This window comes from Schistocerca gregaria, chromosome 8, assembly GCF_023897955.1.
Source record: "Schistocerca gregaria isolate iqSchGreg1 chromosome 8, iqSchGreg1.2, whole genome shotgun sequence".
Classification (NCBI taxonomy): domain Eukaryota; kingdom Metazoa; phylum Arthropoda; class Insecta; order Orthoptera; family Acrididae; genus Schistocerca; species Schistocerca gregaria.
This window is the reverse complement of record NC_064927.1, coordinates 219,322,057-219,338,383: the sequence shown is the minus strand read 5'-3', so window position 1 is coordinate 219,338,383 and position 16,327 is coordinate 219,322,057. Positions and strand designations below refer to the sequence as shown.

Genomic DNA, 16,327 nt, shown 5'->3' with positions numbered 1-16,327 from the left:
ATGGTTATTAACACTGTTATCACTTGTGTAATTTTTGGTGTATGAAGACATTCTAGGCAGCAACTAAAATGCTCAGTTTGGTAGATTTGATATTAAATAACTAGATCATGTGACTTTAAATATACAGTATTTTTGTGTAGAGATCCTCAGCAAAAAAATGTTTACGGACTCAAATGGACCCTATTTTGAAAAGGATTAAACTAAGTGAACGTATGTACTAAGTACTCAAATTTTTGTAGCATCAGTCTCACTTTGTTTGTAGCAGACCTTGCACCCAACATTTTTTGACAATTTAAGAAACTGTCTTTAGGTAGTTGCTCACCCATTTCCACCAAGTTTCATGGTTTTTACCAAACATGTTATAGTGTACACAATTAAATGCCAAAAACAGCTGTCTGCCAATATACTGTGAAGAATACTTCCATAGTAATATGGCCAATCTCATTTGCTTTGTGTACAGTTAGCAGACACCACATGAGGCAGATGAAAAATAAAAGAGAATTAAAAACAATACAAAGAAGTGGGCTATCACATAGAGTGGAAGTGACAAAATTGAGAGGTGGTTTACTAGAATGGGGCACAAATAATATAGAGGAAGCTGCCTGGCTTAAGGTACTGAGGATGGTAGGGAGTCTCTTTCATTTATATTTTAGTTTCATTTTTTCAACTTTTATCACAGTGTTTAAGCAGGCAGTTACATGGAGATCTTTATTAGCTTTGTGGAATTACTGGTAACTGCACTACAATCCAACTTCAATTTTTGATCATCGCACTTTGTGTGTCTTCCTTAGTTAAGTTCTAAAAATTTTCACCTTCCCTCTGTCACTTGTAAGACGTAACTGTTTCCATATTCTTTCATGTCTGTAATTCCAGTCAGAGAATCAAGTAATTTTGTTGTTCAGCAAATTTGACACTGTATTTTTATTTCTGTTGTATATTATTCACAATTGACTAAATGCATTGTTGTGGCCTTTTATACATAGCTTGTTGGCTTTAACTTTGTGAATACTTGAACTTTAGGTCCCCTTCCCCCAAAGCTTTAACTTTTATTTGAACTTGATTGGTCATATTTATTACTTGAAGTTGTCAGGTAATTTTTTTCTTATTCATCACTTTTGTAGCTGTTATTTGCAAAGAATGTTATTTTTAGTTTGCGTGTGCACTGTATGTTGAACCAGGAATCTAGAAACGACAGAGGCATCATCCTGCTGTAGCCCTCAGTGCTTCACAGCCCCACAACAGGACACAGCTGTCCATCCACCCCACCAGTGCCCCACACTGATGGGTTATTGTGCAGTTTGGCACCCAGTGGACTCCCATCTGCCTCTCCCTGCTGCGCCCCCCCCCCCCCTCCCCCTCCACCGGGAACGTCTCACACCAGACGAGTGTAATCCCAAATGTTTGCGTGGTAGAGTAATTATGGTGTACGTGTACGTGGACACAGTGTTTGCGCAGCAATCACCGGCATAGTGTAACTGAGGCGGAATAAGGGGAACCAGCCTGCATTCGCCGAACAGATCGAAAACGCCTTAAAAACCATCCACAGGCTGGCCGGCACACTGGACCTCGACACTAATCCACTGGGCGGATTCGTGCTAGGGACCGGCACGCTTTCCCTCTTGGGAAGCAGCACATCTAGCCCGGTGGGATATTTTGAGTTTAGTTCAATCTTTGTTGATAATATTCATTCGTGTTTTGCAGATGTGGAATTGGTACAACATGTCCTACGCTGTACTTCAACAAATTCTGCTCTATACTGCTCAGATGTGAACAGTGGCCGGTTAAGTGTTGTTGTTCCAGTAGAAAGTCTTCAATCTGGAATGGATTATTTCACTGTTTCCTATCAATTTACTTGTCTCAACAGTTGTCAGAATGGCATTGGCAGGCGACCAATGGGAATAATCTTTACTCTGGAGAATGACATGTGAGTAGCTGTTTATTATTAGAGATGTAATTGGTGAATTTTTTTTTTACCTGTGTTACATATATTTTTTCTTGTTTCCTTTCTGTAAATTATAATTTAATGAACTATATATGTAGAACAGAAGTTCATTCTGTGTGTGTGTGTGTGTGTGTGTGTGTGTGTGTGTGTGTGTGTGTGTGTGAGAGAGAGAGAGAGAGAGAGAGAGAGAGAGAGAGAGAGAGAGAGAGAGTGTGTTAGTACACATGCGTGCATTTTCCAAATAAGAGTGCTGCGAAGAAAAAAAAGCATAAATTAAGTTAATTCAAGAACAGGAAGCTGGAGAGACAGTAGGGGAAGGAGCACACAGACTGTAAGCATGGAGGTTGCTGTCATCATGTCAGGATCGGGTCATAGTCTGTCCAGTATACAACCTTTTTACTGATTGGGGGTACATCCTTGCTCCATATCAGGCTTCTGACACTCTTCCAAAATGCTTCTGCTTTTCTCCCCCACTCATTTATTTCTCTGGTTTTTTTTTTCCATCTTTCTGTAGCAGGCTCTCCACTCTCCTCAATCGTCCCCTAACAATTCTTCCTCTCTCCTATGGTCTTGTTGTGATAATAACTCTTACTTATACTAAATTTCATTGCATATTCTTGTACTGTTCATTCCCATACATCCAACTGCTCTTGTACTTCATCCTCCTTATTCCCCCAAATCATCAGATCACCTACAAACACCATAGCTTTCATCTTTCCTTCACCAATTACTTGTGCTACTGTACTTATTATAACATCCTTCACTGCAATGAATAGTAATGGTGAAAGTGCGCTTCCCTTTCTCAAGCCATTCTTCTGTTCAGTCCAAGCTGATCTCCCACCTTCCACTTTCTCACAGCTCACACGTCCGTGGTACATTTCCAAATAATCTGTTTTGTTACTCCTCTGTTCTCCAGGGCTTTGTGCACTTTGCTTCTGCATACACTATCATTTGCTGTTTCAATGTCCAAGAAGGTCATGAGTGGACCTATTCCATATTCATAATGCTGTTTCTGCAGTTGTCTTACAGCAAAAATTATATCCACCGTGGGCCTTCCTGTCCTGAAGCCATGTTTCTCTTCTCTCATCCTTCCTTCTAATTTTGCCTGAATTCATGCTTCCAAAATTTTTTCAAAAGTCTGTGCACAATGACTCATCGGTGTTATCCCCCGATAGTTCTTGCATTCTTTTCTGTTTCCCTTCTGAAAGATTGGGACAATTATTCCCCTCTTCCAATCTTCTGGGATCATCTTCTGTCTCAACACAATTTTTTATTAGTTGATATAGCCATTGTATCCCCATCTCTCCCACTGCTCTCACCATCTCTACACTTAGCTCATCCAGACCTGGTGACTACCCTCCCTTCATCTTGCTCAAGTGCCTATTCCACCTTTCCCCGTGTAAGGTCTTTTTCTATTTGCTGTCCCTCCTCTTTTTTTCTTCTCAGCTTGTTCCTCCTCATCCAGGTCTCCATTCAGGTTCAGGAGTTCTTCAAAATACTCCTTCCACATATTCTTGGGTTCCTCCTTGTTCTCTACATCTTGGCCACTTTTGTTCACCATTCGGGCATAATCTATCGTATCGTATTTCCTCTTACTTTTAATTACCCCATATAACACGTTTTTTGAACCTTCACTGTCCTCTTCCATCATTCAGGTCCACTGTTCCATCCACTTTTTTCTCTCCTCTGCCACCACTCTTTTTGCTTCTTTCTTTCTTACTTGCTTGATATTCTTCTCTTGTATTACCTAGTTAGCCTCTGAGCCACATTTAATAAATAAGCAAACAAAAACAACTTTCCAGAATTTAGTTTGTCCAGATGTTTTTAGAAGGTTTCCTTTACGAGATGAAAGAACAACACGAAAAAAGGAACAAGGGATGAGCAGTACTCCAGTATTTAATGGAACTTTTGGTGAAGGATCAAGACAAAGGGAGGTAATCAAGAAAAGAAACAAATTTCATTTTGTGGCAACTGACAAAGTTAAAATCTCTTTCTTTTGATTCTGTGAGTGAAGAATATCTGAAAAATAGAAATAGGATGATCAGTTATGAAATGTTTGGCAGTTTTAAATTTACAAGGAGACAGAATGGTTGGGCAGTAGTTCCAGAGATAGATTCTAAATATTACCCCCAAACCCTTTTCTATTACATTTTCATCAGTCTTCTGACAGGTTTGTTGTGGCTGACCACAAATTCTGTCCTTTTCCAGCCTCTTCATCTCAGAATAGTATTATTCAATTATTTATTGAATATATTTCAATCTCTTGTGTTCCCCTACAGTTTATAACCTCTGTAGGTTCTTCAAGTACCATGGAAGTCATTCTTTTATATCTTTATACATGTTCTAGCATTATTGCATTATATCTTTACACATGTTTTATCATCCTGTTTCCTCTTGTCATTGTTTTTCCACACTTTTGTGTCCTTGTCAGTCTTGCAGAGAACCTTCTGTTTTCCCATTGTATCCATCCACTAATTTTCAACATCCTCCTATAGCACCACATCTGAAACACTTTGATCTCCTTCATGCCAATACTTAAAAATAAAGTACACAAAATTATCATATATTTCTACCCTCATAAACATATACCTTTTCCCGTTCCTTATACTGTTCCATATTGAGGAATTTTTCAAAATTCTGGAAGCTTCAGACTGGATTTTACTATGAAATTTGTCATTTTCAGCCACATTGCACATATATTTCAATAAGTACTTAGCAGTCATGCCTCCTGTAAAAGACAGTATTTCAAAAAGAAAGAAAATTTCATTATGGAATTTCATTTTAATTTGTTATTTACATATTGACACATTCTCATTGTTTTCAAATACCTACATTCTTCTGCAAAACTTAGTTCCCAGGCATCATTCTTTCTCTCATCCTACAATAAGTTTTTCCAACTCTCACATTTTGGTACTCAGTATGTAATATATTTCACTTGTCTGTTACATATTGTGTTGATCTGTCCATCATGCTTTCCCACATGTAAACATTATTGTTTGAGTTTTTATTCTCATATTGTTAACCCTGTGGTTGAGCATTGCATTACTCCATGAGTAATTTTCATTCACCGTGTGCCCTGCTTCATCGTGTGCCTTCCTTCCTTTACTTGTTCTCCACAGCCGTATTCTTGCCTCATCTTATGTCAGCATTCCAGTTCTCACTCCAGGTTGATTAACCCGGTGTATAGAAGAGATACCTTTTATGTCTTTGCTCATATTTCAACTGAAAGTGATACAAGGAAAGACAAGCATGTATCATAAAAAATAAAGTGTTGATTAGACAGACATATAAACAGTGCAAATAAAAATTTTTGAAGTTTCCGGCTGCATGAAGTGATTAAAAATGCACGAGCTATCAGCCAAGCACTCCTTGGGTGCTGTCAAATGATATGAGTGCCAGTGGGCTGCTGGTACATCCCTTATTACATTTGCTGCTGGCTATGACTGGTGCTTGCAGCATAGCCACGTGTGGGCATACGTTGACTCTGTGTTTATTGTGCCTGCTTCAGCCACGCAGTTGCTGGATCCCAAGCTGAGCTGCAGGCCACCATATCTATTTAGGGTATCATTGGTGATTTTTATTTCAATGCAGTCTTTAATTACACAGTCACAGAAGCTGTTAGTGCAAAGCACAATGGATGTTTCATCAGATTTTATCCAGTGACTGTTTTCTAAACCATGGTCAGCTAAAACTGATTTCTCGGGGTATCGTAGGCAATAAAACCTCTCATGTTTCTTCCTGCATTGTTCCACAGTGCTTAGTGTTTGTCCAGTGTAAGCCTGGCCACACTCACAAGGTGTATTGTAGACCTCAGGAGTTCAGACATGCTGCATCTTTAACTGGTCTCAATAATTTTAAGATTTTTGTCAGAAGCCTGAAGATTGATTTCATCCTGTGTCTTTTAAGTAGGCTGCTTACCTTGCGCGATGTGGAGCTGCAGAATGGCAAGAATGAAGACCTTGCTTATATGGTTCAGCTAATGGGGCAAGTTAGCAGCGTCTGATTTCATTCATGCACCATGCACCAATGTTAGTAGCACAGTGCACTTCTGTGCTGGGTGGTGGTGATTGATGACATTCAAGTACAGATCACTTTGGTCAGTTTTTCTTTAGATGGTGTGGCAAAGGCATCCATTTTGTTAGCACTGGATAAGGACTGCGAGGAAGGGTACTGTGTTGCCTTTTTGTACATCCATATTGAAGTGGAATTTACCATTAATGCCGTTGAATGTGAACACATTGAAACTCTGTATTCTTACTTGCAAATAATGTGTTGAGCACTATACCTCAACTATATGTAAATCATTGTCCATGCACACCGACATACACGTGCGCGCGCGCGCGCGCACACACACACACACACACACACACACACACACACACACACACACACACACACTTGCTGCAACCCACTTTGCAGTGTATGGCAGTAGACATTACACTAATCTTTACCATTCCATTGCACTGTATGCAGCAGAGACCACACTAATCCTTGGACATACACATATCAGGCAACTAGAAAAAGTAGAACGGAAAATACTTAGGAAAATATTTGGTGCAACTAACAACAATGGAATATCAATCAAGAAACCTACAGAGGAACTATACAAACATACGGAGACTATTACAGAAAAGATTAGAAAACACAGACTACAATTCTATTTACACCTATACAGAATGCCATCTTACAGACTGACCAAACGGATCTTTGACTGGGTAACCACTAGAAACAACAAATGGTTGGCAGAGGTAAAAAACAACCTGAACCAACTCAACATCACACCGGACACGATAAATGACAGAACAAAATTCAGAAACATCATTAAGAAAAGTAAACTACATGAGATACATTGTGACAAACGAACAGGTGTTAAGTGGACCAAGGTCACAAACAAGATCACAGCCAGAAGATGAAAGAAATATGGGCAACCAAGATGAAGCCGAAGACACAAAGCTGACAAGAAGCATGGACAGAGGTCCAGAAGCAGAAACACAGCAAGTGAATGAGGGAAGTTTGGGCAGCAAGGAAGGCAGAAAAAGGAATTGGCCATGTACTTTAGTCTAACTGCGCTCTTTAAGGGCAAAACACCATTAATAATAATAATAATTCACAATATAATGTGACACTTTCCATGGAGGATGCTGGGAGCAGAGGTAATCGGTTGAAGTTGTAAGTATTGATGTGTTTAAGCTGAGTGCCAACTTTAGTTAGCAGATAGTTTGTGTAGTAGTATTTTATAATTTCTACCAATAAGATTTGACTTTGGACAACATAAACTAATATAATCAATTTTTACATCTCTGTGTTGCCAGTTTCTGTAAGCACACAGGTGATTTTTTTTTTTAATACTGTATGCTCTGCAAAAGTAATACTTATGGGAAACAGGAGCCGCATACACCACTTGGAGCACTCCTAATGTGAAGTACCAAGTTATGTTGTTGCATAATAACTCTGAACTGTGAACTAGAAGGCAAAGTCTGCATGAAAATTATTTTTATTTCTTTTATTCAGACTGTGTAAACTTTTTCTATTATCAGCAACAAATATAACTAGTGGGAGTAAATGTACTCACTTCACCAACGTGATGTGTTACGTTACAGTGGTGAAACTATATGGGCAGAGGGTTATATCATCATTGAGCCCTCACCACTGGTGAATTGTGCTTGGCTACCATATGGCCCCAGCCATTGCAGAATCATTTCCCTTTCTGTGCTGCATACCTATCCTCCTCCTATTCTTTTTCCCCTCCCTTGGGGAACATGTCTGGGATGTTTTTGGGAATTTTTCTGAAGTTTTAGTAGCCTGACATCAGAACAGTCCCACATCTGTTTTTTCATTCTTTCTTCATTCTCTATCTCCTATCTTTCCTCTGCTTCAGCGTTTGAGGTTCCTCTTTGGTTCTTCTTCTTCTTCCATGTGTGCTCCTGAAGGCTGAACCGCACGTTTGAAGATTGATATGTGACTGGGCAATGCGTAATTCCCAGCCCTAGGTTGACAGTTAGGTTTTGCTTGTACCCCTAGATACAAGCCAGGCCCACGGAGGGATGATTGCATGAGCTGTGATCTTCCCAAATTGCCAATTGGTCCCTCTTGTCAGGACTTTGGGAGGTGTCACCTGAGTGTAAACAGTCACCTAAGGCAGGTGAGCCCCCCCCCCCCCCCCCCTCCTCTAAGGGGGCCACCAGTTGGAAGGAGTACACCATCAGAGGTGCTGGAAATCGTGGGGGAGTTTTTTTGCAGTGGATTTGGAATTAATTAAGAGCTGGCTTTGCTAACATGTTTTCGAATATAGCAAAATAAAAGAATACTATTAGTTGTTCCTCCTAATGTTTATACTTAGTACAGATTTTATATTTGTTGTTATGTCAACAACAGAATTTAAGTTATGAAACAATTACTGATTTCATCCTATAATGAAACATACTAACTAATAATAGTAAAAATAAATTATAGACTCAATTCCATACATAAAGCACAAAATTAGATCTGGTGTTATATTCTTTAAAACTGAGGGCCAGCCTTTCTCTTTTACGAAAATGCAGACTATACTCACATGTTACTGTTAATTAGTTAAAAGTGAAAAAACGAATTTGAGGAGGCAGGTGGCAAAACAAGAGGGGAAGTAAAAATATCCCAGATTGCTTCATCCCAAGTTGGCCATCTCATCACTTTGTCAACTCACTTCATGAATGGTTTTCTTCAGAAATGCCAGATTATGGCCATGTTTTTTGACAACAATAATTGTTGGGGGGATACGTATCCTCCATATTGTATACATATGGGGCTTCCGAAGCCACCTGCCTGATGTCCTTCAGGAATTTGTAAAAGACCTATTTTTCGATGTACTTGTGGATTCCGGCTTGTCGGTCATCTTCATCCAGGAGAACGGGGTGCCTCAAGGCTCCATCCTAAGTGTCATGCTCTTTGCTTAGTCATTAACCCTATTATGGCCTTTCTCCTGCCAGGCATCTCCAGCTCTCCTTTCATCGACGACTTTGCGATCTTTTGCAGTTCTCTATGGACTTGTCTCATCTTCAACGATGTCTCGGTCATCTTTACTCATGGAATATCGTCAATGGCTTTAGCTTTTCTACTGAAAAACTGTTTGTATGATTTTCAGGTGCCGCAATGGGTTTCTTCCACCATTGGGCCTGTTGCTCCTCCGTTCACTGAAACTATGAAAGTCCTGGGGCTTGGTCCTATCAAGGGTCTTATCTGGCCACACACTGTACCTGGTCTCTCGATGTCCTACATGTACTAAGTGGTACTTCCTGCGAAGCAGATTGAACCACTATCATACTTTGTACCATTTGAAACTAGACTGTGGGTGTTCATTCATTCATCTTAAGCTGTCTTAATACAATTGACTATCATGGAATATGTTTGGCCACTGGTGCCTTTTACACAAGCCTGGTTGAGAGTTCCTATGCAAAACCTGCTGAACTAGAGTTTCTATGCAGAATCCACCCAACTGCTGCTGTCACACCAGCGTGATGTTCTCCTCAGCAGATACGCATGCCGTTCGTCTGCCATACCTAGCCACCCATCATACACCACCTTTTACGATGACTTTCTTGACCGCCAGTATGGGGTGCATCCCTCTTCTGTTATCTCCTGGAATTCGCTTTCAGCTTTTACACTGGCACCTTATCTTCACACTACCTGCCACGTTCCCGATGGATGTGAACCCTTCACCACCATGGCTTTGTGTTACAGCCTGTATTCATCTTGGACTTCATTTGCTTCCTAAGGAAACTACTCTGGATTCAATTTATTACAGCATGTCCATGTACACCGATGGCTGTAAGATCGGCCGTAATGTCGGGTGTGCCTTCATCATTGGCACTGATCATTTTGGTATCAGCTTTTAGAACACTGCTCAGTATTTATAGCATAGCTCTTTGCCTGCCATCAGGCCACCAGTACATCCATCAACACGGACCTTTCATATGCTCCGATTCTCTCAATGCCCTTCAGAGCCTGTATGTGCTGTACACAGTACAACCCTTAGTCTAAGACTCGTCTGTGAACATAACCTGGGACCACTGTTCCAATGACCATGTACTGTGTTCTTGACACCAGGCTTTACAGGCTCTCCTGTGACCAGGGGTCAGTGGAATGCACCTTGCAGGTCTCCAGGTGAATAAACCATGTCTTAACTGTTCCAGTGGCTGTGGTAAGGTCCCGAGGAAGGCTACCTGCAGTACTTCGTGGCCGTTTGCAGGTACTGATGGTGAGATATCCGTCTTCTTGTGGTGTTGTTCACTGTGGACGTCCTGTACTGTAGTGCCTGGACACCTTTCCTGTCTGCTGGAATTGTTGACATAATCATGAGAGTATTCTACCCCTCATAAGATCATTAATATGTGTTCTTTGAGCCATCCTCTCCTTCAGCCATGCCCCTCCAAAAGGTTTCTTTTATTATTATTATTATTTATTTTATTTTATTTTTTATTTTGTCACATAGCTAACACACTCAGCCTCTCTTCTTTTACTGTGTTTCTAATGAAATTATCTAGTCTTTTATTTGGAGAATCACTTCTTGCTTTTGCTTACAGCTTTTGTCTTTGATATTGTACGATATATCTAACTCATAGAAGTGTCACTAGTTCTAATAGAATGGTTTCTAAATTATTCTTGGAGATATTACACAGTAGTGCTAAAGCTCCGTTTACAGATTTCCAAACTGATTTCCACTATATATGATGGTCATTCCTTGTTGCAGTTCATTTTCTTTTAAGTCAAATATTTTAACTGTTGTCTGAAATTCTTTGTTAATGAATAACAGCTTCTTTTTTTTCTTTCTTTTTTAAAGTAAAATATAGCTGCTGACAAATAAATGCTAAACGCTCATGAGTGTTAGCCTCAACAAGGTTACAGACTTCCTTTGCAACAGTTTTAAGGGAGTCGACAGAACAAAAACGTTTTGGGCCAATCATCTCTTCATTTCCATTCTCGTGACCTCAGTGACGATTGAGACCAAGAGAACTTCTTGTCACTTGTATCACTGACTTTGAATCAAATACATTCTTCAAAACTTTGAAGCTATGAACATCTCCATGTTATGGGTGGTTAAGGCCTCAGTTTGGTAGGACCTTGTTTAAAAACTAAGCCAAAAAAGAAACACTTTGTCATTGTTGAGAAGTTCCCAAAGTCCAGCTGCTTTTCTGGTTGTTCAGTAGTCATTGCTACCATCATCATCATGATCATCATCATCAGTGATCCTAAGGCACTCAGCTTGTTTTTCCTTATACATAAAATGCAGTGTTCACATGTTGCGTTTTTAAATTCTGTCTTGTGTCACCATTTCTGGGAATTCATTTCTTCACAGTGTTATCCATTGTGGCAACTCATTTCTCTGACTTTGAGAAGAAAGTAGAGTATACCAGTAAATAGCAAAAAGGACAGTCCTGTGCTCATCAGTCACTGAGGTTTGGCCATTTTTTAACTTTTCTACCCACTTATTAAAATTTCTGCATTTCAAACAACTTTTGCTGTACTATAAAATCGTCTGAGAAAAGATTTTAGCTGATTTTTCACTTTCAAAAATCAAAAACAGTATCACTGAATGCTTGTGAACTAATGTGGAAACATCAATTGGACATACCTCCATTAAATGCTATGTTGAGGTTATAAATGAAGCAACTTTTATCCATCAGCTGTTCTCAGTTCATCACAGTGATGCCAGTCTAAAGTCATGAAAGTATAAAACTCTACAAACTGTTTCATTCCTACATCAATATTTGTCTCTTTAATTATTGAATGTCCCTTGTATCACTTTGTTTAGAATACATAATTGATGAATTAAGGAGGCTGACAGAATCTGCTTGCTACATTTCTAAGTATAATCAAGAAGTAAGGAGGCTGACAGTATCTGCTTGCTACATTTCTAAGTATAATCAAGAAGAACTAATAATGTTAGCAGCACTGAATTCCAATAGCTATGTTCGACAGAGTTCAACACCATTTATTTCTCCAGTTCGTTGTTACAAAAGCAGGAGAAGGTTATCACATCTGCTGGGTCTCAGGGTACATTGCACTCTACAGGAACAAAGAAGTTGTTATAATCATTAAGGAAGTTGGTAGAGAACGTCCTGTGGCACAGTACATCATCTCTTCAACTACTGTTACATCACTGTTAGTCAGACAGCCGTGAAGAGTACAAGAACAAACTTTGAGTAATGAGAGCATTACGCTAGCCCTGGTATGCTTTCTCATGGTTACTGGTATGTATCAAAAGGGCTTTAAACCAGCTTCAAAAAAGACACTGTCCCCTGTTGCAAGTATCTTTTATTTGTATATTTTTTACTGTGGTGTGGACATTCTATAAAGATGCATTGCTTATTGTGTTCCTTTTTATTGTGTGTGGTTTATTTTTTGATGAAAGAAGCTGTAAATTTCCCCAGGGTCTTGTTGGCTTTAGCTGATGACAAGCCGAGTGCAGAACATGTTCTGAAAGTTTACCTGTTGCCTAAACTCATCCTGAACATTTAGGGCAGGACTTTTTTTAGTGTATTTCTAAATGTCTGGTTCATCTAGTTACCTGCCAGTCACAAACATAAGACAGTGGAAGAAAGTGCTAATCCCCGAGATCTTCATTTCAATTTCTTGTAAGCTATGTTTCGGTCAAATTCAAAGAGAAGGACGTAAATGCAATGAGGCAAAACAATTTATATAGCAGACAGTTCCTTCTGGTGATACAAATGGAACTACTTGTTACCAGCATGTGGTGCTTTTGGAAAAACAACAGATAATGTGATCACACTAAAATCCTTGCAAATTCAACATTTAGCACTTTATTTCATTGGCCTATTTATATTTTATAGAGCATTTTAGTTGTTTCATGTGCTAGATATCCTAACTGTAAGCTTAAGAATTGTGTGTGTGTGTGTGAGAGAGAGAGAGAGAGAGAGAGAGAGCGGGGGGGAGGGGGGGGGGGAAGTACATTTTTTTGGGAGTTTATATGGAATATCTATTAATTTATAGCTCTTTTTAACTCAACCTTCCTTTATAGGGGAGAAGTCCTGGGGCGACAGTTCATGAATGTGCGTGTCTGTAGCTGTCCAAAACGTGATAAAGATAAAGAAGAGGGGAAAACAAATGGAGAAAAAATACAAAGTACAAAGAGGGCTTTGAAAACGGAAACAAAGGAACCTCAAAAAAAAATTTTGAAGACTGAGCCAGGAACAGGCATGGTTGTCAAGGTAAATACTTTAATTTGATCATTTTATAATAGAATGAATATTAAAGAAAATATATCTGTTACCTTGGTGAGATCAATGTGGACAAAGCTGAAAAGGATCCTATCCAAACATGACCACTGTATGCAATCACCTTTAAAGTATTCCCATTTGCAACACTTGATTGAGAAATTCTTCCATGTATCAGGCAAGCGACCATTCAGATTTGCCGCATGATACAGTTTTGGAAATGTATTGGTTGCAGTTTGTGACCAAGCCATTTCTAAAATTGGACATTTTTTGACTAACGTAATTATATTCTCAATACATTGTTGACACTTCTTTTTACAGGTAAAATTACAAATATTTATTTGTTCATTTAATTTAATAATTTGTTCATTTACTAAAATGAGTAACATTTTCTCATGTAAACTTATCTTTTAATCATGTTTATTGCCACAGTAAATACAGTGTTTCATAAAATTGTAATCTTTTGAGAAAAATTATAAGATTTAAGTGACATGAACAATGCACTGCAAAACTGTGTATTATTAGTTGACTTCAGTTTAGCCAGTTTTTAGATAGAAGTTTTAAATGAATGAAAAATCTCTTAAAAATGAATCAACATTAAGAAGTAAGTCAGCGAAACTAAAAGACACTGCAAAGGTTGGAGCTATAGATTACAAATATAAAATATATATTGTGTTGTATACTAGTTTTGTGTATCGTGTTTTACAGTACTATTTGAGACTGAGAGTTACATTACAGTCTCATTGTAACCATTACTAGAAGTGAAGCCACTCATTAACCTGTATAACGGTAGTGTGGGATTTTCCTTTTCTTCTTAATGACAAGTGGCATGATGGCCTGATCTGGACAAAAAAAAAAGAAAATAAATCACAAACCCCTGTAATACTTTACAATGTCCATCCAAGATTCATAGCTGTGTATTGCATAAGACTCAAGTTGAAGATCATTAGTAAGGATCAAAATGTAAAGTGCCAGAATAAAATTTCTGTTCTTGAGGACTTTAGAATACTTTCCATGTAGAAAATTACTGACTCGTAAAATGTGAAATAGTGATGGCCAGCTGATCCAGTTAACCATTGAGTGAGTTGGAGTTCTGAGCAAAGCGCTCCCTCCAGTTAGCTCAAATACAGCTGTAGGAGGCAATGAGTAAGCAGATCCCAACTGTAGCAAATGGAGGGGTCAGTCATTTTACTGGAATACAGCTAGTTAGTGGATCTGTTTATATGGTGAGCTAATCAGAGTTTGCAACTAGTAAGACAATGAGCAAATGGTTAAAGCCAATCATTTGATGGAAGACAACAGACAGACATGGACACTGTATTTACTAACATACTTAATGACATCTTGGATATTCGGGAATCCAGGCGGATGTTCGCGTCATTCTCGCACGATATTTCAACAGCGTGCCTCGCTGTCTTCTGCAGGTGCTACCTGAGACTGGTCCTTGGGTCAATCGAGTCCAGTATGTATGCCTGGGAGGAGCTGGGCGTTCCCTAATTCGTCCGCGCTGAGTCGAGTTTTCCGTCTGTGGTCCCCGCAGGCCAGACTTGTTTCAACGGACCCCTCCAGTCACAAATGTTCCAACTGCCATTGGTGCCCGTTTTGGCCGTCCTCAACGGTTGTGGTTGTCATCTGCAGTGTGTCAGACCCGATCTGAGATATTGGGTACTCTATCTCATGACTGTTACTATGATTTCCACTTCTGTTGAGGATGGCCAAAACGGGCACTGACGGCAGTTGGATCATCCACGACTGGAGGGGTCCGTTGAAACCAAGTCTGGCAGGCGCAGACCACAGATGGAACACTTGACTCGGCGCGGAGCGATTAGGGAACGCCCAGCTCCTCCCAGGCATAAATACTGGACTCGATCGACCAAATGACCAGTCTCAGGTAGCACCTGAAGAAGACAGCGAGGCACGCTGTTGAAATATCGTGCGAGAACGACGCGAACATCCGGCTGGATTCCCGAATATCCAAGATGTCAACAGATCGCCGGGAAAGCATGAAGAGTTACAACATACTTAATGTTTCACACAGAAAAGCTACTTTGTTGAAGTATTGTAGAGATTCACAGATTCATTTTCCAAACATACTATGTATGAGAATATTTTTACGTTTGTAATCAGAAAATAAATATTTTTAAGTTATGTCATAATGTAGACAGGACATGTGGCAGTTCTCCTTTGTGGTCACCATGACCAACTATATCCTCACCCACAATTACTTCATCTTTGAAGGCATCACCTACAAACAAATCCATGGTACAGCAATGGGCACCCATGTGGCATCATCCTAGGCCAGTTTATTCATGGGCCATCTCCATCTGGCTCGTATTCATTGGTAACGTCTTTGTGATCTGGACCAAAGATGAAGACACCCAATCCACGTTCCTCCATAAACTGAACACCTCCACCCCTGTACCCCATTTGCTTCATCTGGCCCTCCTCTACCAAGCAAGCCACCTTCCCCGATATTGACCTCCACCTCAAAATTGGCTATATCAGTAGCCTTCATCCCTGTCAAAGCTATGAGTGACCAGCAATACCTGTACTTTGACAGGTCCCACTCATTCAATACCAAGAAGTCTCTTCCATACAGCCTAGCCACCCATGGCCGTCACATCTGTAGTGACAAGCAGTCCCTCTCCATGTATACTAAGAGTCTTACCATGCCCTTCACAGACTGAAATTACCCTCCTAAGCCTCTACAGAAACAAATTTCCCATGCCTTGCCTCTCTAGTCACCTACCACCTCCCACATTTCCATGTCCAACCAAAAAGGAGTGGTTCTAGGCGCTCCAGTCTGGAACTGCGCTACAGCTACGGTCACAGGTTCGAATCCTGCCTCGGGCATGGATGTGTGTGATGTCCTTGGGTTAGTTAGGTTCAAGTGGTTCTAAGTGACCAGGGGAGTGATGACCTCAGATGTTAAGTCCCATAGTGCTCAGAGCCAAAAAGGAGCACTCCGCTCATGACTCTGTATGACACAGGACTGGAACAACTGACTCACATTTTGTACCAGTGTTGTAACTACCTCTCATTTTGCCGTGCAATGAGCAATGTCCTACCATTATCCTTCCCACCTCTTCCACAGAGGTAATCAGTCGACTACCGAACCTACACAATATCCTTGCCCATCCCTACACCACTCCTGCTCCCTGCTCTCCCAGATGTA

At 40.0% G+C, this 16,327-nt stretch overlaps 1 protein-coding gene across 2 annotated transcripts in view; it reads left to right on the top strand.

Annotated features, from left to right (window-relative positions):
* The window catches only part of LOC126284682 (cellular tumor antigen p53-like), an 81,271-nt gene that overhangs the window by 42,637 nt on the left and 22,307 nt on the right, over positions 1 to 16,327 (top strand). For both annotated transcript variants that reach the window (XM_049983802.1, XM_049983803.1), the window contains 2 exons: positions 1,702 to 1,924; positions 12,957 to 13,146. In XM_049983802.1, the coding sequence (XP_049839759.1) occupies positions 1,702 to 1,924; positions 12,957 to 13,146 (413 nt within the window). The remainder of the gene's footprint in view (positions 1 to 1,701; positions 1,925 to 12,956; positions 13,147 to 16,327) is intronic.